The 27,685-nt window shown below is 44.0% G+C and overlaps 2 protein-coding genes across 3 annotated transcripts; one reads left to right on the forward strand and one right to left on the reverse strand.

Moving 5' to 3' along the window:
• The first annotated feature begins 3,066 nt into the window (after window positions 1-3,066).
• Window positions 3,067-10,015, forward strand: PPP1CA (protein phosphatase 1 catalytic subunit alpha). Its single transcript, XM_063289020.1, has 7 exons — window positions 3,067-3,353; window positions 5,782-5,913; window positions 6,517-6,747; window positions 6,986-7,090; window positions 7,635-7,858; window positions 8,103-8,237; window positions 9,614-10,015. Exons 1-7 carry the CDS (start codon window positions 3,299-3,301, stop codon window positions 9,722-9,724), a joined length of 993 nt encoding a protein of 330 aa, XP_063145090.1. The 5' UTR covers window positions 3,067-3,298; the 3' UTR covers window positions 9,725-10,015.
• Window positions 10,016-10,240: 225 nt separating this feature from the next.
• Window positions 10,241-24,240, reverse strand: RAD9A (RAD9 checkpoint clamp component A). Of its 2 annotated transcripts, XM_063289018.1 has the most exons (12): window positions 24,120-24,240; window positions 21,028-21,097; window positions 19,757-19,827; window positions 18,643-18,783; window positions 17,386-17,500; window positions 14,582-14,681; window positions 14,002-14,111; window positions 13,629-13,735; window positions 13,466-13,530; window positions 13,007-13,096; window positions 12,361-12,559; window positions 10,241-11,300 (listed from the first exon to the last, which is right to left on the reverse strand). In XM_063289018.1, exons 2-12 carry the CDS (start codon window positions 21,059-21,061, stop codon window positions 11,196-11,198), a joined length of 1,137 nt encoding a protein of 378 aa, XP_063145088.1. In that variant the 5' UTR covers window positions 21,062-21,097; window positions 24,120-24,240; the 3' UTR covers window positions 10,241-11,195. The 2 variants fall into 2 exon arrangements, with proteins under 2 accessions (XP_063145088.1, XP_063145089.1); XM_063289019.1 differs by lacking the exons at window positions 21,028-21,097; window positions 24,120-24,240 and having other exon boundaries at window positions 18,590-18,783.
• Window positions 24,241-27,685: the final 3,445 nt, after the last annotated feature.

Raw genomic sequence — 27,685 nt, forward strand, 5'->3', positions numbered from 1 at the left:
GGAGATGCCCTTTCCTGTCTCTCCATCTTTCCCCTATAGACAGAGCAGAACCAAGCTGCTGAGCCAGGAGCTACTTTCCCTACAAATACTTACTACTGGGGACATTGTTGTCATCCCATCAGTTACGAATAATTGTTGTTATTGTCGTATCTAGAGTCTGCCTTGTGTCCAAGAAGCCTGATAGAGTAGACACAGTTTTCTCCATGGCATTTTATCCGTGCAGAGGAAGAATTAATTGGTTCAAAATTATGCAGTGACTTCATTAAGTGGTCATTTGAACCCGAGCTTCCCTCCTCCTAGGATGAGACTAGGACCATTACAACATTTTGTCCCTCTGGTACAGTGTTTTTCAACCTTGGCCATTTTAAGACGTGTGGGCTTCAACTCCCCAGCATAGCTGGCTGGGTAATTCTGGGAGTTGAAGTCCACACATCTTAAAGTGGCCAAGGTTGAGAAATGCTGCTCTGGTATAACCGGGGCAGAGATAAATTGCTATCAGTATGACAGACCTACTACAATAGTCATTATACATGAAAGTTCTCCAAAGATCACCCCACTTCCTTAGGTCCACTTGATTTCCATTATTTGAAGCTAAACCCAAAATAAGTTTATATGACTCCTACCTGTGCTGGAAATTACTCAGATTATCTATCAAACTTATAAATGGATGATGCTCATTTATAAATAGCCTCAGTACATTTGTGTCATGCTCAGAACTGGACTTACTCACCAAATGTGTAAGCACAGTACCAGCAGAGTACCCTGGAAGATGCTGGAATAGCTGCAAGCTTTCTATGGCCCACTCTCCCCACCACAGACACTGGTTGTTCAACAAGATCTAGATCATAAATTCACTACCCTCTGCTGTTGTTGGATAGTTGACTCAAGAAGACATGCTGCACTTCCTTGAAGACACAGATGATTCCTGTGGGAATCATGATTGTTCTTTGATACTCACAAGATTTGGGGTGAATGTGTCTGTTTCAAGTGACATAGGAATAATTCAACAAATCCAATTTCATTTTTTAATGTATATATGCTAAATGGCAAGAGATATTAACACACATCCAGCCATGTGTAATGATGGGTTCCAAAACTCGGCATATTCAGAAGAGGAAAAATGTGTAGTCATGTGTGATTACTGCATATATCTAAATGCAGATTTCACAAATTCCTAAAGAACTGAAAGGCTGCCATACAGAAATTTCATCACATAAAATTAAATTCCTGAGTGACTGTATACAAGGAAGTGTACTGGCAGCTTTAATTGGCTTAACTGTACTTCTGCAATTTGCTTGACCCATCCTAAGGCGTGGTGCTGTAGGTTTTCATCTCTCTGTCCCTTGAATTGGAAAGAACAAACATGAATGTAGAAAAATTTAGCACTAGTGATATAAAGCTGTGTTTGCAGAACATACTAATACCACACAGAATCATGGTTTAGTGAATTAACCTAACTGCCTGCCTTTTATAATATGAACCATAAACTAACCACTGCAACTGGATTTTCACACTAGTCACAAACTAGGGGCTCACATTTTAGCCTTAGCCTACTGTATAAACTCAGCCTGTAGATTTCATAAAGGAAAACTAGGCCTCATTCACACATCCCTGTCAAGTGCTTCCTTCTTATCCTTGAGAAGGAAGAAAAGTTTCTTGATTTGAGAACTGATACCCCACAGCCTTCCTCGTACCACACCGCAGGAACAAGGCCAGCAGTCACTGCCCTCACATAGGGTAGCAGTTGGTGTGGCGTCTGTTGAGGGGAGCAAGGAGCAGAGAAAAGGATCCTGTTTCTTCTCCTTCTCGGCAGCTGGCCTTCTTTCCTCCAGGGCCAAGCACAGCTCCTTCCAGGGGTGGTGACTAATTGTGGCTGCTGCTGTTGGGGATGGTGGCGGCTCTCTCAGCAAGCGCAAAGAGAGGGAAGGGGCAGCAAAGAGGCAAGGCGCAGGGAAGGCAAAGTATCTGTGCTTGCGGGAGGCATGGAGGGGGGAAGAGAGACAGGCAGCAGAGAAGGAGAAATGCAGTGGCAGTTTGGCCTGGAGAAGGAAAGGGAGGCTGAGCTGGAATGGTGGGAGGCGCGACCTGCTGCGTGGAGGTTTACCTAAAGAAATTGTGACCCAGGGCAAGATATTCCACCGGGTTGATATTCCCAATCTAAAAAAAGGAAGAAGAAAACTGATTGCTGAGCAGAACTCTGGTCTCTTTGGAGTTCTTGGCACTCTGAGCTTGGTTATTTGCTTGCAGCTGGTTCATTACCCAACTAGGTAACACCATCAGTGTGAGCGAGAGTGGGTGTGCCCCACACTCACTCACACTCATAATGTTACCTAGTTGGGTAATAAAACGTCTGCAAGCAAACAACCAAGTTCAGAGAGCACCCAGGACTCTACAGTTCATCCCTGAGCTACAGATATTCTCTCTGGCAGCCAAGGCAGAAATGGCCATGGAGGTACAAAGCCCAGTGGCTGGATTGAGGGGGCAGACCCTGCAACAGGGCAATTGGACCTGCTGGTTGCTGACCCAGAATGTTCCCATAAGAGGGCTTGCTCTGTTTGGGAAACTGAAACACCACTTTCCTGCCAGACAGTGTTGCCCTGGCTTCAGCCCTCCGCAGCAGCAACGTGCTGGCATCAAGATGGAGCTTCTGCTACCAGGCTAGAGGGCGGCCTGGGAGCTGCACCAAGAGGCCGTGGGGATAAGCACTTGGAGAGGCCGACTGCTTGCACTTAGAGTAAGCTTTTGACTTCAGCTTCCATAGGATACTGCATTCATGTCTGATCGTGGGACAACTAGGCATTTTTCCACTCTCTTTTCTCTCTTTTAACTGCCTATAATAGGTACCAATTCACCAGCTTCTTAGGAAGTGAATTAGCGAAAACTACTTCGCATTTTCAATGCGTTGTGAGTCTCGATATTTCTCCGCCAGCCGCTTCTTCCTACTCTACTGAGACCAGCATGAGAAAAACGCCAGAGTTCCCAGAAGTCTCCCGCCGCCGCCTTTTTCCAGGGATCTGCCGAAGCTCGCGCAATCGCAAGAGAAGCCTCGTCTTGCTCCCTCCAGCCTGTAGGTGGCGGCGGCGGCGGCGGACGACGGGACCTGCAGGGTGACGGCTTCCTTTCTTGCGGGCTGCTTTCGCAGGAGGAGGAGGCGGCTCCTCGGCAAGAAGTAGGAGAAGAAAGCCGGCCTTTCCCTTCCACTTGCTTGCTAGTACCACCGAACGGGCGGGAGGGGGGCGCGCCGTGGGAAGGAAAGAAGGGAGGAAGGAACCAGGAGACTTCAGCTTCTTAGGGCGCCATGTCGGACGGCGAGAAGCTCAATTTAGATTCCATCATCGGGCGCCTGCTGGAAGGTAAGCGGCTGGGCCTGGGCCGGCTTTGTACTGCTGAAAGCTATTGGGGTTCCCGTCGCGCAGATTCCAGGGGAAGGGCGAGCGGCGGACCTTGCCCGCGCTCCGATCTCTCGCTTCCCCTCCCGGCGCTGGAATGCGCCGCCCCCGCTCGAGCGCCTCTTCCAGACAGCAGCGCGCTACCGCCCCGCGCAGGGGAGTTCCCGGGATTTCCAGCCGCGGCTTTACTTCCCTGCTCTGGGGCCGGAGGAGAAAGGAACGGGATCGAGCTGTATCGCGCGAGCTGGTGCCTCGGCAGTTCCTCTCAAGCGCAAGAGGGATGAAATGGCCCTGAAGCGCACCTTTCGTCTCCCTGTCGTGCTCCCAAATCGAGATGCCTGTATTCACGCGGGCGAAGCGGCATTTATTATCCCCTTCATTTAGCCCAGTTTACGACCGGGGAACGAAGGTCGGTTCGGGACTAAAATCTCATGAATGCGCTGCCCCCGCCCCGGTCTGCGTAGATTTTCCCACCGTAGCCGCTCAAGCGCCACTTTTGCAAAACCTCTCTGCTGATGTTCTCCTTAGAAGAAGAGAGCCGGGCGCTGGCGTCCGAAAGAGACGTTCAGCAGGATGGAGAGAGAGCTCAGCGGAGGGCCGGGGCAGATGGGAGACTTGCGCCTCGGGGAGGGTGTGCGGAGGCCGCGGGATTCGGCGAGCCGTGGCTGAGTGTCCTCGGAAATGGGATCATGAGCACAACAGCGATCGAGCCGTACAAGTGTCCAGGGACTCGCCCTCTCCCTATGACTCGGGCGGGGAACGGAGTTTCCTAACGCTAACGGTGGAAACCAAGAGCTGGATTCCTCATCCTCAGGCGATTCCTGCGGTTGTTTTGTTTGGCTCCACTTGGGTGCAAATGGAGGGCGGGCTGAAGCGCAGGTGCCGACCTACCCCTGGGGAAAGACCTTTTGGGTGGGGAGGGAATGGTGTTAGGCTTGCCGAAGCATTGACTGAGCAGCGGGCTCTGGCCTTGGTCGCAGGACCAGAACTTGAAGCCCTTTTGAGGAGGCTGTCTTCAAAAGCAGACACATCCACCCGTTAAAAGGCGGTTGCCCTAGTTTTGGGGATCGGCACACCCAAGAAGAAATGATACATCAGCGTTGACTTACAAGACCCTTTGCTGTTTCAAAAGTAATTTGAGATCATTGCAGCTCCAACCTAAGTGTTCACTTGGGCATCTGGCTCATGTAATTCAGGAGGCATGGAGTCTGGATTTCTGCTAACCAGCTCAGTGGGAGTTGGCGTTTCCAGCTTATCCAATTGTGCCCTAGTTCTGATAAGACTGGGATTTTGCCTGGCTGATCTTAACTTGTGAGGTAGGTTAAATCTGTTCCCATTGCAGAGGTGGGTGGGTGGGGTTTGAGAGAGATTGGCATCAGGATAAGGCAATATTTTAGTATTAGGTTTGCCTAAACCCATGATTTAGGCTTATGCAACACTTGATTTTGATTCAAAGCTGATATACTAATTTTGATCAGAGCTGGTTACATGCAAGGTGGCAGTGCAAAGGAGAAACCCTTGATTACAAACTCTGGCTTTGCTATAGCTAGAAATTTGGAAGGGTATTGGATACAATGCTATCGCTTTGCAACAATTGGGTAAATGAGTTTATGCCAGCTTATGCTTGATGGTAGAGGACTGCTGGTGGGACAGTGCTGCAATCCCAAAGTTTTAGGTTTTTGCCAGCACTGCTGACTGATCCGCTTGCGTCACTTTGTTGCTTTTGTTTACTCATCCATGGCCAAAAGTGGTGAATATTACAGCAGAGTTTTCTTAGTTCCTTGTTCTAGTTTTCTTTAATCCTCCTGTATTAGATAAAATGAGACAAGATTGCTGATCAAGGATGGTAATGAACTGGTGGATGAGTTAATCTTGTTTTTTTCTGGCCAGCCAGCTACATATTGCTATTCTGGTGAAGTGGGAGTTACCCATGTGCAAGTTCCAGGGAAGGGGGGCACTCCATTGGCCTCATTATATATGGCTATTTATTTACATCAAGTTTAGCCTGCTTTTCATTAAAAATAGTTCCAGAGCAGAATAAATGTTACACTAAAGCAAATAATGCACAGCTATGGGGCTCCTTTAAGATTTTGCTTGCTGCATGGCAGCTCCCCATTTGGTGTCTCCTGAGCCAGTAATGGTTTGGTAACCTTTGAAAAGCTAAGCTAATGCATGTCCTTCAGGCACAGACCTGGCTAACTGATTTTGCCTTCCTCAGTCCTGGAAGGTAATTCTGCTTTTCACCCGGGAGCAAGGTAGGATTTGGTTATAACACCAGAACTTCCTAGAAACAGCAAGAGGAATGTGCCAGGAATAACTCTGGGAAGGTGAACCAGCATGAAGGTGGATGCTGGGGACCGCGGGTGTCAGCTTTTTTATCTTTCCCCCCCAGTGCAAGGATCACGTCCAGGCAAGAATGTACAGCTCACAGAAAATGAGATTCGGGGCTTATGCCTGAAGTCACGAGAGATCTTCCTGAGCCAGCCCATCTTGCTGGAACTAGAAGCCCCACTCAAAATTTGTGGTAAGTGGGATGTTATTGCAGTCTTCTCCTTCTCTTTCCTTGGAGCTCTCACAAAATGGTTGCCTTGGTGGGCATGGCAAGTCACAAAACACAGGTTGCGCAGAAGACTCTGTACCGGCACCTTCAAAATTGTCTCCTCAGCTGAAGCTTGCTTTTTTCTTTTTATCTGGTCAGGAAGACCCTCCCTCTTTTAGGGAGCTGCAAGCATATAGTATTTTAATTTTCTAAGAATGCCTATGTAAACAGAGATACTAGAGGGTAATGCCTTGGGTTGCATTGTGTCAGCTTCCCATTTAATCAATTTTTAAAGTAAAGTAGGGCAAGAAATCTGGCAGACATTAAAGATGACGCCTACAGGGACATTGATGCCCGTGAATGCCGGGCTGTCTGTTTCTGGGATAGTCATTTCCTACACATTTTATATTTTATAGTGGCTGATGCCAAACTTTCTGATATGGTCATTTGACTAATCAATAAAGTTATTCTATTCATTTCCTACCCTTGCCACTCCATTTAGAAAGAAGACAGCAAACCTTACAGTGCAGTGTATAAATTGTTGATCATTTCTGTATTTCTCTTTTCCTTTCTTCTGCCATCCCCCAGGTGATATCCACGGGCAGTACTATGACTTGCTTCGGCTTTTTGAATATGGTGGTTTCCCCCCAGAGAGTAATTACCTCTTTTTGGGTGATTATGTGGACCGGGGGAAGCAATCATTGGAGACAATCTGTCTGCTGTTGGCCTACAAAATTAAATACCCTGAGAACTTCTTCCTTTTGCGTGGAAATCATGAGTGTGCAAGCATTAACCGCATCTATGGTTTTTATGATGAATGTGAGTGCATCATACCAACAAGGTTGCAGGGTGGGAGGTGAAGCCATGAAGCTTTCATGGAGATGGTGAGGGTAGTGGGTTGGGAAATGGTGTGTGGCATACTGTGTCTGTGTTACATGAATCCTTTCTCTCCAACCCCAAGGAGATCCCCACCAAACCTTGCAGGAATGTGGCTACTCAAAGCAATCCAGCCTCTATCTTTTCTAGCTAATTTTTGCCCTTTCTCTGCTTTCCATAGGTAAACGGCGGTATAACATCAAATTATGGAAGACCTTCACTGATTGCTTCAACTGCCTACCTATTGCTGCCATTGTTGATGAGAAAATCTTCTGCTGTCATGGAGGTAGGCCATCTAAAATGTTGGGGTGGGGAAGCTCGGTTGTACTACTGATGCCAGCAATGCTCTAAGCAGGGGACTGAAGTAATGCAGAACTTCTCCAGATGGTTCGCAATCTGTGTCAACAGGAAAAGAATCAAGTGATAGGCAGTGTCAGTAGCGCATTGGGGAATTTGGTGACCTTTGCATATTGTGTAGGCATGCTTCCTTTACGAGGTGGAATGAAGTCTGGGAAAAAGTGAAAGGCCATGTTGACTTCCTATAAGGGGTTTCCTCTTTGTTGCAGCATTTTAGATGAAAAATTTATTGAGGCCAATTTTGACCCCATTGAAGGGTAAGAATTGGCTTAAAGGATTGAGTATGGAAGACTTTATCAGATGTATTTTGTTCTTCAATTAACACCCCCACCCCACCCCACCAAGTCCACCAAGAGGATTGTGTTGCAAAACAGAGACTCCTGGTACAGCCAGTTACTAATTACCTCTAGTGACAGCCACATGTTGAGATGATCTGCCTTTAAAATGCAAATTCTGTATTCCCTGTATTCCAGGACTCTCTCCTGACCTCCAATCTATGGAACAGATTCGGCGGATCATGAGGCCCACAGACGTGCCTGACCAGGGTCTGCTTTGTGACTTGCTCTGGTCTGATCCTGACAAGGATGTACAGGGCTGGGGTGAAAATGACCGTGGGGTCTCCTTCACATTTGGTTCGGAAGTGGTTGCCAAATTTCTTCACAAACATGATCTTGACTTGATCTGCAGAGCACATCAGGTTAGAGTACAAAGGAAGTAGGAAAGAGTACACCTGGCTGGAGTGGGAGTAAGGTATCTCTGCGGTTGGGAAGTTAGAATCTGCAGTTTTAAATAAAGAGAGAAGGTAGAAGTGGTAGGAAACATAGCTGCAAAAGCTGACAATGAAATAAAGAAGAGCCGAAGCATATTGTTGACAAGAGGAACATTAAGTTGGGTTGAGGGTGTGTGTATATTTGATTGATGGATTCTCCCTCCCTGTTTAGGTGGTAGAAGATGGATATGAGTTTTTTGCCAAACGGCAGCTGGTAACACTCTTTTCTGCTCCAAATTACTGTGGCGAGTTTGACAATGCAGGTGCAATGATGAGTGTTGATGAGACTCTCATGTGCTCCTTCCAGGTAAGGACTTTTGAAAATGCTACTGTTTAGAGCTCTGTTATCTTCTTATGCCCAGGGTAAATGATAAAAGCCAAAGTCACAAAGATGCACTATTTTGGGACGAAGCAAGAACTAGATTTTGGATTCTTGAATACAATACTTAAGCATCAGTTGTATTTTAAACGGATTTCCGTGTCCACTAAATTCTTGCTACTGTAGCAAGATTGTGTCTCAGGTTTATAGTAAACTGGGATACTTCGGATACCACGTTTCTCAATTGCAGTAACTTTGTATATTAAACCAGTTTATGTCTCTGTATTGGATGCATTTTTCTGCCTTTATGTTCCAAATTAGTTTTTGGTTTGCGTTTATCTGACCTGCAGTGCCACTATAGTGTGGCATTGGATGGATGGAGATTCAAAAGCTACAAAAAAAGGGTTGTTTGTTTTTTTGGAACTTATCAGTGGCAAAGTCATGAGCAAGCTCTTGAATTGTAGCAAAAATACTGTCAGGTTGAATATTGAGGAAAAGGAAGTGTGTATACACACACACACACATTAGTGATCTTAAGTGATCATGAAATGTGGTGAAGGGTCTCAGAAGTTCTTTGCCAAAAATAATTCCCATATTTAAAAGGAATTTGGACATTATTCCTTTTTTTGTTTTGCATTTGTTTCAGTCCTCTTTTTTATTTGGTACATTAAGCAGATCAAGTGTCTATGTAGTATACTAATCTCAGTCCATAGTTTTCTGAAAATAATGAAAAAAATTGAATATAGTGGGGGGGGGAGTTGTCCTATACTATCCATTTATATAATTTCAGAAACAAAATATACAGTGTAGGCCCACTGGGCGTTTATAGCTTAAAGACCATGAAGAGAGACAAGTGTGGTGAGGAATATGAGAGGTGCAATTACATGTACCGGGAAAATGTGAATTCTAGTCCCACCTTAGTCACAAAGCCAGCTGGGTAACCTTGGGCCAGTCATTTTCTCTCAGCCCTAGGAAGGAGGCAATGGCAAACCACTTTCAAAAAACCTTGTCAAGAAAACTGCAGGGACTTGTCTAGGCAGTCTCCAAGACATGATTGAATGGATTTTTTTTTAAAAAGCTTGCTTTAGAATAGAGAGCAAAGCTCAAGGCATTACATTAGAGAATTTATGGCTGTTTTATTTTGCTAATTATAAAGATCTGTGTCTGAAGTTGCATTTTCACCATAAGGATTTTAATACATGCTTAAAACTTCAGGAGGCTTCGTGCTTAGTTTTGTCACCCTGAAACATTTGCAAAGGTTAGATAAAAATCAGTTGGAATTCCCCCCCCCCCCGGATTAGGCACAGAAGAAAGTCAATTCCTATTTTTCCAGCCTCTCATAACGTTTTTCTTCCTTTCAACAGATCTTGAAACCGGCAGACAAGAACAAGGGCAAATATGGTCAGTTCAGTGGCTTGAATCCTGGTGGACGCCCAGTTACTCCACCACGCAACTCAGCCAAAGCCAAGAAGTAACATGTCCTGCCTGCCCCCCACCTGCAGATGAGGGGCCCGGGCTATCTTGCCTAGCGGTTATACTGTACAGCGGCTGCCTGCCTTCCCAGGATCCAGCCATGTGATTTTTTTAAGAAAAATTGTCTGAGTAAGATTGAATACCAAAAAAAAATCTGCTTCCTCTAGAAAGGGAATATCATTATTTTTGGGGGTATTTTTGATTGACTTTTTTGCCAACTGTGTCCTGATGTGTGCACCCCTTTCCCCCCTGGGGGTACTACATCTTTTTTGAATAAACATGTAAGATTCTTATGTAGTTGCTTCTCTATAGTTTTGGGAAGATAAAATGAAATGGGCTGGGATTGTGAGAAAAATGCTTCTCGTTTGCAGACAGAATACTTCCCCCCTTCTCCTTTAAGGCTGGGGAGGCAGTGAGTTTGAAGAGGATAGCGCCTGCCTTGTACCATGAAGTGTATGAATGGACTAATTTGGGAAAATGTGCAAGCAACTGAGAAAGTTGTACCAATGAAGTCAGAATCTGGTTGTCGCACACTTTAATACAGCAGCTCTGGAGGGTTGTTGAGTCTTGTACCTTGATCACTTGTGGGAAAAGTGGAAACAATCTTCCTCTTAGAAGGGCAGAGAATCCAGGAAAATCCAGGTCATCCCACATTTGACTTGATACAGCCTTCTACGGGGAAGTACATGATGGAACTCTTGACTGTATTCTCTGTTATGTCCTCTGTAGAGGCAATCCTTTGATTTGAACTGTTGCTTCAATCATTTCTCTGTCTAAAAGAAGTAATTTTAGGGATTTTCTTTTTACCACATGCCTACTCTTCAGAAGCACTGTACAAAACAAGTCCTTTAACTAAGAGTGGGTTTAGCCTTTAACTTCAAGGCTAGATTAAGTGGCTGGAGAAAGCAAGAGGAAGTAATAAGGGATCAGGCCCAGCCTTTTGCCACCTTCCATATTTACTGAATAATGGCAGTTTTAGGGCCATCCTAGTTTTTTCTCCTCATTTCACTTTCCGTTCCCAGATGCCTTCCAACTAACGAGAGGTTTGGTGATAAAACATGTTAATTACAGGGAATGAGAGGAGAGCTGGCTCCAAACAGTAGAAGGCTCTAAAGGAAACCTACAAGGCTGGTCTTTGTCACAGCAACAGTATACATTGCCATCAAAACATTGAGAAGTATATCTGTTATAAAATGAATGTGTTAGAGCTCTGCATTAGCTGCAAACCCAAAGCAGGAAATGTCTCTTACATTTCTGCTTTTCCAAAAAAAGAAAAAAGGCTGGGATGAGATGGTGATTCTATTATAGTTCTGCACTGGAGATACTAGTTCCACGACAGTTCATTTAATTAAAAAATGCCAACAAACAGCTGTCTGAAGGTATTCTGATGGGGTGGGCTGGATTAGGATCCTAACCTGCCAAAGACGCGTTTTGATTTGGAGGTGTGTTGTATGCATAGCCATCGAGATGAGCTCACGAATCTCCCTCACTGTCCTCTGCAAGTACCTCCTGGCTGCAAAAGGAACGAGTCCCTGCCTGGGACTGGCTTAGAACCGATCCAAAGAACAAGGAACGAAACTGCAAAAGAAAATACAGTTGGGGAGAAAGAAACCTGCAAAGATGCACGCGTGCTTGAACGTTTCCACATCAAGAACTGACAATGGGAGAGAGTTTAAAAAGCACACACAAGTTTTCTCTAGAAATGCTCGAAGAAAAGAGGTAGATGATACTCGGAATAAAGTTTACCATACCTACAGGATGAGTGTTTGCCTCCTTTCCCTGTTCCTCCCAACCACTCCGAAGCTGCTCCCAAATGTATACTTTTCACCAGACCTCTCTCCACCACACCACACCCTTTTCAAATGACTTAAGAAAAAAACCCTGATTTTGCAATAGAATGATTAACAAAGCCTGGCTGCTGCCATTAAAATTTAGTAAATAATGGCTCAGCTCCAACTGAAGTTAGTCATAAGTTCAGACCGACTGCGAGGGATGGAAATGGTTGTAAGTAATTAAGCTGGTACACAGATCACACTGAAGTACAGTCAGCTGAGCCACAAATTATTAAACAACACACTAGTGGGTCCATGCACACACAGCCCTAGACCATATTTTACAAACCACAATGGTTGGGTGTAGAGAATATGTAAGTGGTCCAGGAAGTCATGGTAGGCAGTTCTTGATGCAGGTGCCTGTGGTCACCACTGCAGAAGTCGTATGCATTTTGGCTCAGTGTGTTAAGTGGATCCTGTTACTCTGTTGCTTTCAATAACAGTCACAATCAGCAGGACTGATCTGTTCCCCAAGAAATTCTCCCTTGAAATCCCCACCCTACCCACTTCAGTGCCATCACCAAGACACTGTCCCAATATGACCTTTTTAGAAGCTTCTCCCCTGCTTCTGAACTAAGTGATGCGTCATACTCTAAAGTAGTCACCAGTGCATGCAGAAGGGGCAGTGTGGGTAGATGCCAATAAGTACTGCAACAGTCACACCTTCCTGTACTGAAAAGTACATGTGTCCATGCTCCTGCTCCTCCCATCCTTGAATGTGGATGGTCAGGAGATTCTCTAGGCCAATGCCTGCCACCCTCCACTATGCTTTCATACCCTGAGCAGTAGAAGCTTGTTCCACTTACCCTCTTTTGTGGTGGTGTGCCAAGGATAGTATCCTCATTTTCACTCTCTGACTCCCTGGTCTCAGAACTGGGATGTCTTGTGGGGAAAGTGGGGCTGGGAGACGGTTCTGCTCCATCGCATGTGGTCTCCATGGCTACCATGTAGGCATCAATGCCATCGTTGGTGAAATCAGAGGCTGGGGCAACCGGCTTGTGAGTGCTGGAAGAGGTGAAAGAGGACAGGCGTATTAGCTATGGAGGCCTAGCTTCCTTTCTTGGAGAAGGCACCTCGTCAATCCTAGGGAAAGCCTTCCTTCCTTGGGAACACATGGTTAAGTTCTTATCCAATCAATGGAGTCCTCATCCCAAACATCAAGGGTTTGACACAGCCAGCTGAATAGCAGAAGATAATTAATTTAAAGCCAAAATACTAAACTATTCCACAAGTAATTAAAGCAGCCATGGATCCCCACTAAGACGGTAGCTCATCAAGACTGGAGAATGACAAACAGCTCAGCTGAATAGGTAACAAAATTGCCCATTTCAAAGTGACACTACCTTCCTGTATGCCAAGGAGAGATGGGGGCCCTGTTAAAAGCTTTGTTCCATTCCAGCAACTTGTTTTATCTCTGTCTGTGTTTAGCACAGGAGATAGAATATTTCTTACCAGGCCGATAGACGACTTTCTGATTCGGAAAGCGTGGCCAGGACCAGCTGTAGTTCCAGCACAGGATCTTCCACAGTAAAGATAGCTGGCCTGTGAAGATAAAAATGGGAAGGGAAGGCATAGGTATTTCAACTGGAAGGAAATCAAAGAAAAATCAGCAAGAATGGAAACATGTCCAAGCTGACCAGGCCAAGGTACCAATGCCTCTGGTGAAGCAGAACAGAAAATAAGTTCACTGATGCTTACAAAGACTGCCTTTTTTTAAAGAATATAAGCAGAATGGTTAGATCAGTCTAGGGTCTCTGAGAAGCCACTCTGGAAACCCCCAAAGCAATACTGTGAAACAATACTGATGCCTTCCAGCAAGTGTTATTCACTACTGTACTCTAAAATGGCCTGCTGCCACTGCAGATGGAGGCTCTGATTGTTAAGCTGCTTACTACATTCCTTAAGTCCTACCTGCCAGGTATGTCAAAGTGGATATCAAGGGAAAGATTCGAGGACTCAGCAAAACTCAAAAAACCCTAAAAATGGGGAAGAGGGAGAGAAAAATGATGAAGCAGGTTGGAAAGAACAAACTCAACCCATCCCAAAGCAGGCAGGAGGCTGTATGCATGCTCACCCGGAATTCCTTAAGGCAGAAAGTTACTTGTGTTTCTTGCTTGATGTGGAAGGCCTGGAACTCATCCTCACTCAGACACATCTCTGTCACCATCATCCGACTTGGCTCTGTCACAAAGAGATGGATCAGAAAACATCTCTTCGCATAACCACCTATCTCCATTCTGTACCACTTTCCATGAGGAAGCACAATAAAAAAGGCAGATGCAGACTGCTGAAGATAGTCTACTCAAGGTATTTACAGCCACACTGCTAGGAAGACCCTTATGCTGAAACCTGCTAGCCACATAACAGTTTCTTAAGGGAGGCTAAGGAAGCCTTGTCTTGCCAGGTTTGGGGGATGAGTTGGAAGCAAGGCCTGGTGGGCAGCTCACCTGTCTCTTCTTCCAGGTAACTGCGGAGAGTCACCTTCCCATCAGGGCTGGCACCCAGGGTCACCTCAGCCAGGGTCAGTGGGAAATGAACCACAGCATCTACCAATAGCCTGAATTGGATGGAGGAGAGGCAAGAAAAGGGCTGAGCAGGAGAGAGAAAACTTCATGGGTGAACATCCCCAATTCCCTTCTGTACTTAGTACTTATTGTCTTAGTAATTTAATTGGGACAACAGCATTGGCTTACACAAAGCATTCATCACTTTCCTCCCATCATTTGTTCACATGACATATTCTCATACTCACCAGCTTAATCTGGGGGAGGAGAGGGGAATGTGTAATTCCCAAAGCATCTTCCCACCCATTTCAACACTGGTAAATTATGCCATGCTGACAGTATAGCAGCCTTGCCTACTGTACAGATGCGTAGGAACAGCCTCTGGATGGTGGGATTCGCTGTGCAAAGGATGCATACAACACAAGTGTGGTACTGCCAGTGCCATTCCCTCAGGTGCATCTAAACCCTAATAGCCTCCCATCCCCGTGCACCGCAATCCCTCTCAATCAGATCATGATCCCACCTGGGAGGGGCACGCAGCAGATGGGCATATTGTCTTGTGTCAAAGACAGCCTGTAACAATTCACATTCCTGGAATGACAAATCGTGAGTCTTGACAACCCCTGCAGTGAATATGAGAGAGGCAGAGAGAGAGAGAGAGAGAGAGAGAGTGAACACACAGAATTATTACACTAAGTCATCCTTGGTTGATTATGCCAACATTGACTAGATCCCATATAAGATGAAACCAACCAAACCACATTACATGAAGCCAATCTGATTCTCAGGAAAAATGGCCTAGGGCATATCTCTCAGAGGGTCCTGAGCCACATTAAGAAAAGACTGCTGCCGGAGGTACAACAGATTTGAGAAGAAAGTGGCATTTGTTCCTTTCAAGGATGAAAGGGGGGGGGAAGTGGTATTTGTGAGGGGAAAAGTAAAAGCTTTTGATGAAATATGTGCTTATTAAAAAGTGAAAAAACTTTTCTATGCATTCATTAAAGATAGCACTGTTAAAACAGTTCATGCTTCTTTCTGGTTAGATCCAATTCACAATCCAGTCATTCTCAGCTGTTTCCTTTATGCAGATCATGAAAGCTAAAATCTCCTTTGATTCGAGCTCAACTCCTGGTGACTTCATAGAGATGATCATCCAGGTTTCTTAGCATCAGTAGAGAAGTAAGCTTACTGCTGACTTCCACTGCAATTTTTTCCAATGTCTCCATCTAGCCCGTAGTTCAGGCATTCTGTGATAATTTCCCATCCATGATGCTGCTTAGCTTCCAAGCCCAGATTGTCATAGACAGCTTTGAAGCCACACATACCCTTCCCCCCAGTTCACAATAACTGTATCTGTGCACACAACACATGTAGACCGTTCTCAGAAAGTGTACAAGTGATACTGCAAAGCCGGACAAGATTTCAGATGCTCCCAAAGTGAAATCTTGCAAGATTTTGGCAAAAAGACTCCAATGTTCCAAACTTTTAGGTAGGAATGCTTTAATACTTTTTATTTTAGTGGCTCTGCCAGAGACCACCTGCTGTGTTTGCACAGATCATAGCAAGAGATAGTATCATCAACAGTATACTTTTGCAAAATAATTTTTCCTGAACCAGGCATATTTGAAATACTGCAGAATAAGGGACATCTTCAGGTCATATAATCTGGAGGCAGCTGAGTATATCACTGCCACCGTATGGAAGAATGACCTTCACAAACACAGACTACTCTTGCTTCTTGTATGTGGGAGATACCATCCTTTTTTTTCATCAACTAAAGTAAACTGATAAATGAAACCACAGAAGCACTTACAGTACACCAAAAGAGGAATATGTGAAAGAGAGAAGCTTGTTCCTGTTCATTAACAACATTCAGATATATGGTTCAAATATAAGTAAGATTCTTGTTAGTGAAAGCTGTTGCAGAGAACTCTAAAACATCCAAAATTCTGCTGAGGTAAAAGAGAGACATTTAAATCCAATTCTCTGATCGGACTTCTCTCCCCCCTGCTCCCCCCCCCCCGGCCCCTGGGAAACTATCTTCTTCCCACTGCAAATAATGGGAAGTACATGATTAGTTATACATCAGTTCCAGGACCAGGGAATTGGGGCGGGCAGGGGGTGGGTGGATAGAAGGAGAAGAAAAGGTATCTGAAGGCCTGCTCACATTCACCGCCTTTCTTTGGCCTCCAAAGCTGAAATGCCAATCTCAGAGAAATAAGGACTGCAGTCATTTCTGCAGGAGGAGAAGGGACATTAGAATTTCAGCCCCCACCCCCAGAAGGCGGAGAATATCTGACTCAGAGAATTGGCCTGATGTTTTTTCTGTCCCATAAGATTATGTTCTTATGCTATGGATTTCAAAGAAAACATTGTCACTAAGATGGAATGGGATAGAAAAAAGCACTTGTGAGGACAGGCTGAATTCATCAATGGGAACCTGGTATCATTTATTAGTAAATTACATGCTGGCAGGAAACTTGCAAGCCTGATGCTGTATTTGGAGTTTAAGATTATTCCATGCAGGTGATGTCACATGGAGAGGCAGCATGACTACATGGGGTAGTCCTGCCTTGTGGCCGTCTACTCTGTAAAATGTGGCACACACCCCACCCCACCCCACCCCGCAAACCACATTCTGAAGAAAGGCCCACAAAAATTAAGTCTTTGAGGTACAACTTATGGGAATGGCTGAGAAGAACTGGATATGTTTCTTCTGATTATACTACTGAAGCACTGAAAAGAAAGGAGATGGGGATTGCAGAGAACATAGCAGCAGCTGCTGGCTGTGGGTAGCTAATACAGTCTTTCTCTCTTTGTTATGCTTCTTACGGATGACAGAGAGGAAAAAAAAGCCGAACTAATGGACCAAACCAATTTCTCTGGTTCCCACTTCTTAAACTGCAGGAATTTGCTGGCAGTGTGGCTGGAAGTTCTGTTCCCAGCACCTGAAGACATCAGATACCGATTTTTCATTTCCTTAGCCTTCAGCAAGTGAACAAACTCTGATCTCTTCATTCGTACAGAGGTTCAGGCTCTTTGCAGCCCTTTACTACCCCAGTTAAAAAGTGGTACAGGCCTGTGGCTTTTACAACAGACTTTCAATGGATTCTTTCTTCCTGACTGTACTTCTTTTTCCAAATTCATCTGAACCACTCTTGGATCCCACTGTCCCACTTAGGTATCAATATGTTGTAATATTCCTGAACCACGGGTGATCATTCCTCCATTCAAATGACCACTGGATCTAAATCTTCCTGCAGCCCCTTTCTATTGTCTAAACTTAATCCCTTCCACATTCAAGCAGGGCTCTTCCCCAGTGCTCACCATATTTGCAATGCAGCTGCACACGGAATCGGTTCATCCGGGGATTCAGTGACATGAGACATTTCTCCACTGTCTTCTCCAGAGAAGGGAGTGAGCGGAATACAGCTAAGAAAGACTGCAAGGCACAATTGTGTGAGATTGTTCTTAAACAAATGAAGAGTGCCACATTCTGCACAGTGCTTGAGTGACAAATTGGGATGGAGAAGATTCAAGTTCAAACCCCAAGATAGCTTTTAAACTCAGTGGGCCACTCAAAGGTCAGGTTCACTTAATGAGGTTAGTTACAGACTGAACAGCTGGATCTGCACAACCTCCTAAGCTGGAATAGGTTTAACCCTGGTTAGTTTTATGTGTGGTTTTAGTACATTAAGCAAACCCAACTCATTTGACTGGTTTATTATTATCAATGTCTTGCATGACATGTTAATTCAGTAATCATGTTAGCAAGTTAGGGAAACCAGAAACTATCTTTGAATATAACTATGGAAGGAAAAAGAATTGCCCCTACCAGGGAGAGGCAGCCTGTGCCCTTTCGATGTTTTGGAGAACTCCAAGCTCCTGCCACAATGCCCAATGGCAGTGATCCTGGGAGTGTCATCCAAAACATCCAATCTGCTTGCTCCTGACCTGCATGACCTTGAACCACCTAGAGAAAAGGCAGGATATTGATATACTGACATTGAAACAATAGTCACTGCTTAACTCTGTGGCCACTAGCCTTCCTTCTGGCCCTTTGAATTTGTGAAAACAAGATATACTTCAAGAGATCAGGGGACTGTCTCAATCCAAAGACCTTGTAATGGAAGAAACCAGCTAGCAGAACATCCTGGAAATAGCCACACTGCTGCATCTACACCAGATTTCCCCAACCTGGTGCTCTCCAGATAGCACTGGGACTGTTAGGCCACCTGGGAACTATCAGAGCTGCTTTCCCAAAAAATTTAGAGGGAGTCATATTAGAGAAGGCTGACAAATGAGATGGTAAAACTGTGACTGGATTGTACTACTTCATATTGCTGGTGGAAAATGGCATAAAAGAATGCTTTTCTTTACACAAAAACAGCATCAGAAGAATGGTTTAGCTTAGCACAGTGACATGCTAATATTCTGCTACTACCTGTAGCATGAATCAACACACTTCCAACCATGTCAGTGACTGCAAAGGGGTCCAGAGACCACAAGAACCCAGAGAGGGAATATTTACTTGAGTTCTGAGGAGAGTTTGCACACTTTCTGCAGCTATCAGGAGCACCTCACCTTCATGAGCACCTTGCATCGGAAAGCACCCACACCTGGGTCTGATCCAGATTCCCCAGGCTGATAGTGCTGGAAGAAGAGTGGGGTGAACAGGAAGCAGGCATAGGCAGAGCGAGATGTGTTTATTGCACGCAGAGACAACTGGAAAGGTAAAACAGGAAATAACAGTAAGAAAAGAAGTGTCTCCCCATCCCTCCAGCCCTTGGCTTCCTCTTAGATTTCTAATACCAAGCAGCTAAGAAGGGTACAGCATTCTATGGTTCCAACCGGCATCTATGGGCCTCCCACATGCAGACCGCAGAGGAAACAGCAACTTTACACCAGTATTCCTTAGCAGCTCTTACTGGATCCTGATTCTCTTTTTCTGCCCCAGCTATGCAGTGGATCTTTTGAGGTGAACTATGACCAGAATAATACACAATGTGACTGCTGTCACCCAACAGAGTTGAATAAAGGCATTCCAATATTGGCGATTTTATTTTACATTCCTTTCTTTACATTCCCAACAGTGAAACCTGCCTGCAGTCCAGCACCCTGAGGTTGCTATTTAATTTCAACTATCTACCTGATTCCTTTCCTGGTCAGTCACTACATACCTTGTAAAGATTCGGCATAATTGGTCCAAACATAAAGCAAACCTGAATTATCAGGCAGCTCCTGGTACAAATCAAAATTGCTGACAATTGAGCTACACAGACACACCAATTTAGACTACATAGTAGCCCTGCTTTGGTCATTTCAGTGCTTACCAGGATTTTATTGTTATTCCCACAAAATAATTTCCTCACATTTGGCCACCTAGGGATATGCCCCAATGAACAGTTTTGGGATTTGTATTCAATAAATACATTGCATACAATAATAGCCTCAGCACAGCAGGTTTCCGTTATCTCTTGTTCTATCCTTTACAGTATATTGCAAGTTTTTATATATTATTTCTGCGCCAGACTGGCAAATGAATTAAATTCCTTAACTCAGTTTTCCCATAACATTTTACTTTCAACTTTTTTAAAGAAGTGCATTATTTTTTCTACGAAACATATCCTTCCACTTACATAACATTCATTTAAAAGTTCTCCAACCCCACACAAATATCTCCTAGATCCCATCTCACCCCTTCCTGTAGTGGTTCAACGTAGATTTCATCTCCAATCCGGGAGAGAGCGTGTATCGCTTTCCCCAGGGCTGCACAAGGGATAGAAGAACATGAAGGACTGGATAAGTTGAAGTCTCATGCAATGTGAGATGCTGTTTCTTATACTAGCTAGGAATCTGTATAGTCTGAGACTATCCACCCCAACTTCCTCCTTCTACTAATTAATTATTGGGGTTTATGAAGGTTGGCTTTACTTCTCCATTCTATGGTTGTCTGTGGGGAAGGGGTGCATGTAATGTCAACAGTGGAGAAGCCTAAAGCCAAAAATAAACAGGACCATCCTTTCCCTCTCTTTAATACTCCATTTGTTCTTCGTCTCTCTATCCTGCAAAGATAGGTGTTTTACTGATAAGAAAGTTCCTTCAGGAGTGTGTTCTCTCTACTATACTCCTATCTGGGAAGACCAGATAAGAAATTAAGACCCCTTATACAAAATTTAGGGGTCTTCTTAGACTCACAAAATCGGACTCAAGGAGCAGGTGGCAGCTCACACTGAGTAGGTCTTCGCACAAATCCATCTTGTGTGCCAGTTATGTCCTTACAGGGACCAGGAGGCCCTTCAGGTAGTAATTCACACTTTGGTCATCTCATGTTTGGACTAGTGCAATGCACTCTACATAAGATTAACCCAGAAAGCTATTCAGAAGTTGCAGCTGGTCCAGAATGTGGCAGAATGGGCAATTATAGTTATATCTCATCAGACCCATGTAACACTTTTGCTGTTACAAACTACTGTACTGGTTACCAGGAGGCTTCTGGATGCAATTTAAGATGCTGGTTATTATCTGTGAAGCCCTTCATGGCACAGGGCCTAGTTATCTAAAGGACCATCTGTCTTCTGTGACTTCTGCTTAGCCCAGATGAACATATTCCAGGTTCCATCTATTAAGCAGTGTCAATTGATGGGTCTCAGGAACCACACTTCCTCTGTCCCAGCACTTGGCCTTTGGAACACCATCCCCACCAGATATGTTTGGCCCATACTCTGGCCATGTTCAAAAGAGCTCTAAAAACCTGGTTCTTTCCCCAGGTCTTGGGTCAGAGTGGGTGGTGGGCCTGTATGTTTGATTGTCTTTTAATGGTTGTTTTTCCTATGGCATTTGGGTGGGGGGTTGTTTGTTTTAATGGCACTGTATGACTGTTTGCACTGGAGTTGTTGTAGAATTAGGTAGCCTTATAAATTGCATAAATAAACAAATAAATAAATAAAATTGTTGTTTGTGGCTCACCTTTCACATTGCCCCCTGTAACTATGCACTTCATGCCAAGGGAAAGCTGTCACAGAGATCCTTAGTACAACTGGGAAGAAACAAAATGTTTGCACTATTACTCTTCATCTATTATCCAACAGGAACTCTATTTTGTAAATTAAGTACTAGAAAATAAGAGAAAATCTGTCTGTATGTATGTATGCATCACAAATTCAATTTTCTGCAGTGAATCCATATACTGTCTATTTAGATTAATAAATTTTATTCATACTTGTAGACATTTGACGGACATGAGGCTTCTAATTTGTATTATCTTTGTTTCCCCAAAGTCAGCTCCTAACTTAACAACAATATTTAATTTTAAAAAAATAATAATTTATTGATTTATATAATACAGAAGGATTATGAAATCTCTAACAGAGTTTGGAAAAAATTCTCAATCGAAGGGCCAAACAAGTCAAATAGAAAAAGGGATAAAAGACTGTGCTGTTTAAGGAAGAAGTAGTAAGCTGTCCTCCTATATTTTTCAAATTATGTCTCTTGAAGATGCTATTTGTCTTATATTGTGAAGAGAATAGATACTCTACACCAACTTTTCTCTGCCAAATACCTTCCAATGTGTTGAACTGTGCTGGGCAGAAATTCTAGGAGTTGAAAGCCAACGTATGGAGAGGGCAATAATTTGCCCTCACTTAAGCTAGAATAAGTTATTTTTGTTCTTTGGTTTCTTGTCCAATCATAAAACTTTTTTTTAAACTCAGAAATAAGTCTTCTTCATTTCAGTATGCTTGCTTTTGTAGTCAGGAAGGATATAGTAAACACAGTACTTGGGTACAATGCAGTCAATGACCAAATAATGTTATTCAGACTTTTAGACAACCCTTTAATATGATGGTTATCCAAGTTTATGCCCCTACCACTGATTCAGAAGAATAAACAGTAAGTTCAACCTGAAATTAAGAGAACATGCAAGCAGGATGTGCTGCGTGTGGTTGGAGACTGGAATGCCAAAGTTGGAAACACTAAGGAGGAAAATGTAGTTAGATTATATGGCCTAGTAAACAAAATGAAGCTGGAGAACAATTTATCAGTTTCTGCCAACCCAATGATTTCTTCATTGCTAACACATTCTTCAAAGAAACAAAATGGTGCCTGTATTTATGGACATCACCAGATGGAGGACACAGAAATCCAGCTGATTATATTATTAGTACAAGGAGGTGAAGAGCTCAGTTATAACAGCAAAGATGTGGCTGGGAGCTGGCTGTGGAACAGATCACTGCTCATGTACAAGTTCCAAGTCAAGCTACAGCAGAAGAATAAAGCCAATTAGTTTCCACAATATGATCTTGAGCATATACCCATTATTTTCAAGGAGAACATCAGGAATTGCTTTATAGTCCTGAACATCACTGATTAGAAACCACAGAAACTGTGGAATGCAAACAGTGATGTAAGGATGAATGTGAAAAGAGACTGCCAAAGATCAAGAAACAGAAGCAAGCTGGATATCAGAACAAACAGTCAAGAAGAGAAGAGAAGCCAAAGCCAAGAAAAACAAGGATCTCGGGAAGAAACTGACAAAGAATTTCAGAGCTGTTAGAAGAGACAAGAAACAGTGTTACAAAGAGACCTGTAAATATACTGAAAATGGAAAAAGACATGGAAAAATGAGGAAGAGAGATCTATCCTGGAGAAGGCCCATTTGTGTGGTTGCCAGGAGTCAACACCGACTCGAAGGCACATAACCAATTATGATTTGTAACTTTACTCAATTTATTTGTGTGAAGTATGAATGGAAACATATGAAATATGAAGTACCTGAGACCCACTAAAAGCAGGCCTGGAGGTGAAAGGTTTATTGAGGAAGATTTCAGCTTATACAGCATGTGAGAAAATATCAGAAGAATTCAAAGACACAACAAAAAGGTAATTCCTAGAACAGAAAATGGTTATCAAAAGAACAGATAGTTTCCGTGTCAATTGGATGAAGCAATGGCGTTCTAGTGGAAGAGCACAAGCGATGTGAGAAAAGTGCCAAGCCTTGACAGAAATTATAAAAGTGCATGGGAAGTATAGTCCTGTGGAACCATCATGCAAAACAAGCTTTCTATGAGGGCCTGCCTCCCCCCTCCAAAATTGTTCTGGAGGTCAATCCTAGACTGGCTAGGAGTTGGGTCTGAGTTGGGTTTTGAACAGTTGCACAAATGTGTGAGTGGAACTTTTAGCTGTTATTGTTCAGAAAGTGAACAATGAAAGTTGCAATACTGCATTTCCCCCCAAAATGTCTTGTGTTCAAACACTGTAGCACTGAAGGTGTCATAAGATCCTCTTTACTGCATACCCCTCAGTGTAACACATATAAAAGTTCATAGCACTTGGACTCCAAACGAATTATGGTTTCAGGAAAGGCTGTACAGCTGTTTTACTTTTGGAAGAAACTATTCAGCATCACTGACTCACATAAAGAACCTCTGTTTTACATCTTTCATACTTATCGTGTGTTCAGCTAAGTAGTTGGAAAAATGTCAAATATGCTTTTTAAAAGAATATGATTTAATTCAAAACTCCATTTTGTGCCTATTGCTATAAAATCTCCAGAGGTTGCCGGTCTGAATAGCTGAAAAGCATCAGCCTTGCTTTTCTTTTTTAGGGTTGTTTCATGAGATTCTATGCCTTTAAAAGATATGGACCAACTGGTTTGGCACTTCGTGTGTGCATGTGTGTCTGGTTTGGCATTCCAGATGGATGGTTAGAAAGATAGACGGTTCGGCATTTCATATATAGGCAATTGGTAGAAGGAGAATAGTCAGATTTGTTTCGGTAGGAAGATTTGTTTGTGGTGCCGATCCTGCCCTAACCAGCAGAGGACAGCCGTTCCCTTAGGGGCAAAGAGGTCTTGGGGACAAATTCAACGAGTATCCTAAGCAGCCTTGACGATGCAATTCTGCATATTTATGTAAAAGCAAACTCTACGTATTACTTTAAATAAGCAAAGGAATGCAGCTTCAACAGTATCGAGAAACTGAACTTGTCACGCAGTCCACTTAAGAGAGGCGGGAGCACTGTACAAGGTCAGGCTAGGCAATCCTAGCCCCTAGAAAAGATACCTTGGTATGAAAGGCATCGGTCCACCGTCGTCTGAATGCTAAATTTCCCACCTGGACACGTGATTCACTCTGCTCTTTGTACACGAGACTTCGCCACCCCATCCCAAAGCTAAAGGCTGCCGTTCCGTAGTCCCGTCAAAAAAACGACCACCCCAAACCTCCACCTCCCTCCACCCACCCTGCCTTCTCATTGGCCAATACGACTGCCAGGTACCGCTGGGAAAGCACGTGGGAAATGAGTTAAACCTCATTTGTGGATTTCCCTCCACGTGATCAGCATGGTGCTTGGAGGGGAGGGTAGGCTGCAGCACCTCCTCGTTCCATGTAAGGGGGAAAGGAGGGGGGGTCAGGTTTGAGGAGTTTTTTTTGAAAGGTACGCCCTCTCGCGTTAACCCTTTGGTTATGGCTGCTCCCCGAGGGAAGAGGGAGGGTTTACGCCTGCGCCGTATGAACTGAGGGAGGAAGTCACTTTGCAACAGGCGACCTCGCCTTGCTTCTGTCTAGCAAAGGCGGGGGGACGGTTTATTGTTCTTGAACTCGCTTTCTTGGGCGTAAGCCTATTGAAATCAGTGGGACTTTCTTCTAAGTAAACCGGGATTTTGTTGTTGTTTATTCGTTTAGTCGCTTCCGACTCTTCGTGACTTCATGGACCAGCCCACGCCAGAGCTTCCTGTCGGTCGTCAACACCCCCAGCTCCCCCAGGGACGAGTCCGTCACCTCTAGAATATCATCCATCCATCTTGCCCTTGGTCGGCCCCTCTTCCTTTTGCCCTCCACTCTCCCTAGCATCAGCATCTTCTCCAGTGTGTCCTGTCTTCTCATTAGGTGGCCAAAGTATTTCAGTTTTGCCTTTAATATCATTCCCTCAAGTGAGCAGTCTGGCTTTATTTCCTGGAGGATGGACTGGTTGGATCTTCTTGCAGTCCAAGGCACTCTCAGAATTTTCCTCCAACACCACAGTTCAAAAGCATCAATCTTCCTTCACTCAGCCTTCCTTATGGTCCAGCTCTCACAGCCATATGTTACTACAGGGAACACCATTGCTTTAACTATGCGGGCCTTTGTTGTCAGTGTGATGTCTCTGCTCTTCACTATTTTATCGAGATTTGTCATTGCTCTTCCAAGGATTAAGCGTCTTCTGATTTCCTGACTGCAGTCAGCATCTGCAGTAATCTTTGCACCTAGGAATACAAAGTCTTTCACTGCTTCTACATTTTCTCCCTCTATTTGCCAGTTATCAATCAAGCTGGTTGCCATAATCTTGGTTTTTTTGAGGTTTAGCTGCAAACCAGCTTTTGCACTTTCTTCTTTCACCTTCATCATAAGGCTCTTCAGTTCCTCCTCACTTTCAGCCATCAAAGTGGTTGTCATGTTCACTGTTTCAATGTGCACTGTACATCGTAACGTTTCACATGCCATGGCACTGATGCGCATTTCTGTTTGGGAGGGAGCTGCTGTGAAACCTTGTGCCAAGCTCTGTATCTATGTTCATTTCATCTATGTGTTTGGGTTATGTGCTCTGCTCAAGGACTTTTCCCGCGGACGATCAGAAGCCATTAGGAGTACCTGGGATTGTGAGCTTGGGAAGGTTCTACGGGGGGGAGGGATCTCATTTGTACCGAGAGTTTTTAGTTTGCATTTGGTGCGCTTTTTTCATTCTCAGCTTTCTTTGTGATCCTGCATACTATTCTTTAATAAATCAGATATCTTTGTGATCCTGTTCATGAGTCTGATGTTCTAGAATAGGCAATCATTACAGTGGTATCATCTGCATATCTGAGATTGTTAATGTTTCTTCCGGAGATTTTAACTCCAGCCTTGGATTCCTCAAGCCCAGCATGTCACATGATGTGTTCTGCATACAAGTTGAATAGGTAGGGAGAGAGTATACAGCCCTGCTGTACTTCTTTCCCAATCTTAAACCAGTCCGTTGTTCCGTGGTCTGTTCTTACCATTGCTACTTAAGTCATTATACAGATTCTTCAGGAGGCATACAAGATGACTTGGTATCCCCATACCACTAAGAACTTGCCACAATTTGTTATGGTCCACACAGTCAAAGGCTTTAGAATAGTCAATAAAACAGAAATAGATGTTTTTCTGAAACTCCCTGGCTTTTTCCATTATCCAGCGGATATTGGCAATTTGGTCTCTAGTTCCTCTGCCTTTTCTAAACCCAGCTTGTACATCTGGCAATTCTCGCTCCATGAATTGCTGAAGTCTACCTTGCAGGATCTTGAGCATTACCTTACTGGCATGTGAAATGAGTGCCACTGTTCGATAGTTTGAACATTCTTTAGTGTTTCCCTTTTTTGGTATGGGGATATAAGTTGATTTTTTCCAGTCTGATGGCCATTCTTGTGTTTTCCAAATTTGCTGGCATATAGCATGCGTTACCTTGACAGCATCATCTTGCAAGATTTTGAACAGTTCAGCTGGGATGCCGTCGTCTCCTGTTGCCTTGTTATTAGCAATGCTTCTTAAGGCCCACTCAACCTCACTCTTCAGGATGTCTGGCTCTAGCTCACCGACCACACCGTCAAAGCTATCCCCGATATTGTTATCCTTCCTATACAGGTCTTCTGTATATTCTTGCCACCTTTTCTTGATCTCTTCTTCTTCTGTTAGGTCCTTGCCATCTTTGTTTTTGATCATACCCATTTTGGCCTGGAATTTACCTCCAATGTTTCTAATTTTCTGGAAGAGGTCTCTTGTCCTTCCTATTCTATTGTCTTCTTCCACTTCCGCGCATTGCTTGTTTAAAAATAATTCCTTATCTCTTCTGGCTAACCTCTGGAATTTTGCATTTAATTGGGCATATCTCCCCCTATCACTGTTGCCTTTTGCTTTCCTTCTTTCTTGGGCTACTTCTAGTGTCTCAGCAGACAGCCATTTTGCCTTCTTGGTTTTCTCTTTCTTTGGGATGTATTTTGTTGCTGCCTCCTGAACAATGCTGCCAACTTCTGCCCAGAGTTCTTCCGGGACCCTATCTACTAAGTCCAGTCCCTTAAATCGATTCTTCACCTCCACTGCATATTCCTTAGGAATATTAGTGAGCTCATATCTAGCTGATCTGTGGGTCTTCCCTAATCTCTTTAGTCTGATCCTAAATTGTGCAAGAAGAAGTTCGTGATCTGAACTACAGTCAGCTCCAGGCCTTGTTTTTACCGACTGTACAGATGTCCGCCACCTTTGGCTGCAAAGGATGTAATCAATCTGATTTCGGTGTTGTCCATCTGGTGAAGTCCATGTATAAAGCCGTCTCTTAGGTTGTTGGAAGAGAGTGTTTGTTATGCAGAGTGAATTGTCTTGGCAAAATTCTATCAGCCTGTGTCCTGCTTCGTTTTGTTCTCCCAGGCCATACTTACCTGTAATTCGAGGTGTCATTTGACTGCCCACCTTAGCATTCCAGTCTCCTGTGATGAAAATAACATCTCTTTTAGGCGTGTTGTCCAGTAGTTGCTGCAGATCCTCATAGAACTGCTCTACTTCAGCTTCTTCAGCATTTGTGGTTGGTGCGTATATTTGGATCACTGTGATGTTAGATGGCTTGCCCTGAATTCGAA

This window comes from Candoia aspera, chromosome 1 (assembly GCF_035149785.1).
Source record: "Candoia aspera isolate rCanAsp1 chromosome 1, rCanAsp1.hap2, whole genome shotgun sequence".
Lineage (NCBI taxonomy): Eukaryota > Metazoa > Chordata > Lepidosauria > Squamata > Boidae > Candoia > Candoia aspera.

Coding starts and splice junctions, on each gene's coding strand:
- PPP1CA (XM_063289020.1), top strand. CDS start 3,299: ATGTCGGACGGCGAGAAGCTCAATTTAGATTCCATCATCGGGCGCCTG. Junction 6,748..6,985: donor CTATGGTTTTTATGATGAAT/GTGAGTGCATCA, acceptor TGCTTTCCATAG/GTAAACGGCGGTATAACATC. Junction 7,859..8,102: donor TGATCTGCAGAGCACATCAG/GTTAGAGTACAA, acceptor CTCCCTGTTTAG/GTGGTAGAAGATGGATATGA.
- RAD9A (XM_063289018.1), bottom strand. CDS start 21,061: ATGAAGTGCATAGTTACAGGGGGCAATGTGAAAG. Junction 13,097..13,465: donor CACTTTGACATACCTGGCAG/GTAGGACTTAAG, acceptor TTATCTTCACAG/GCCAGCTATCTTTACTGTGG. Junction 11,301..12,360: donor GCACACCACCACAAAAGAGG/GTAAGTGGAACA, acceptor TTTCTTTTGCAG/TTTCGTTCCTTGTTCTTTGG.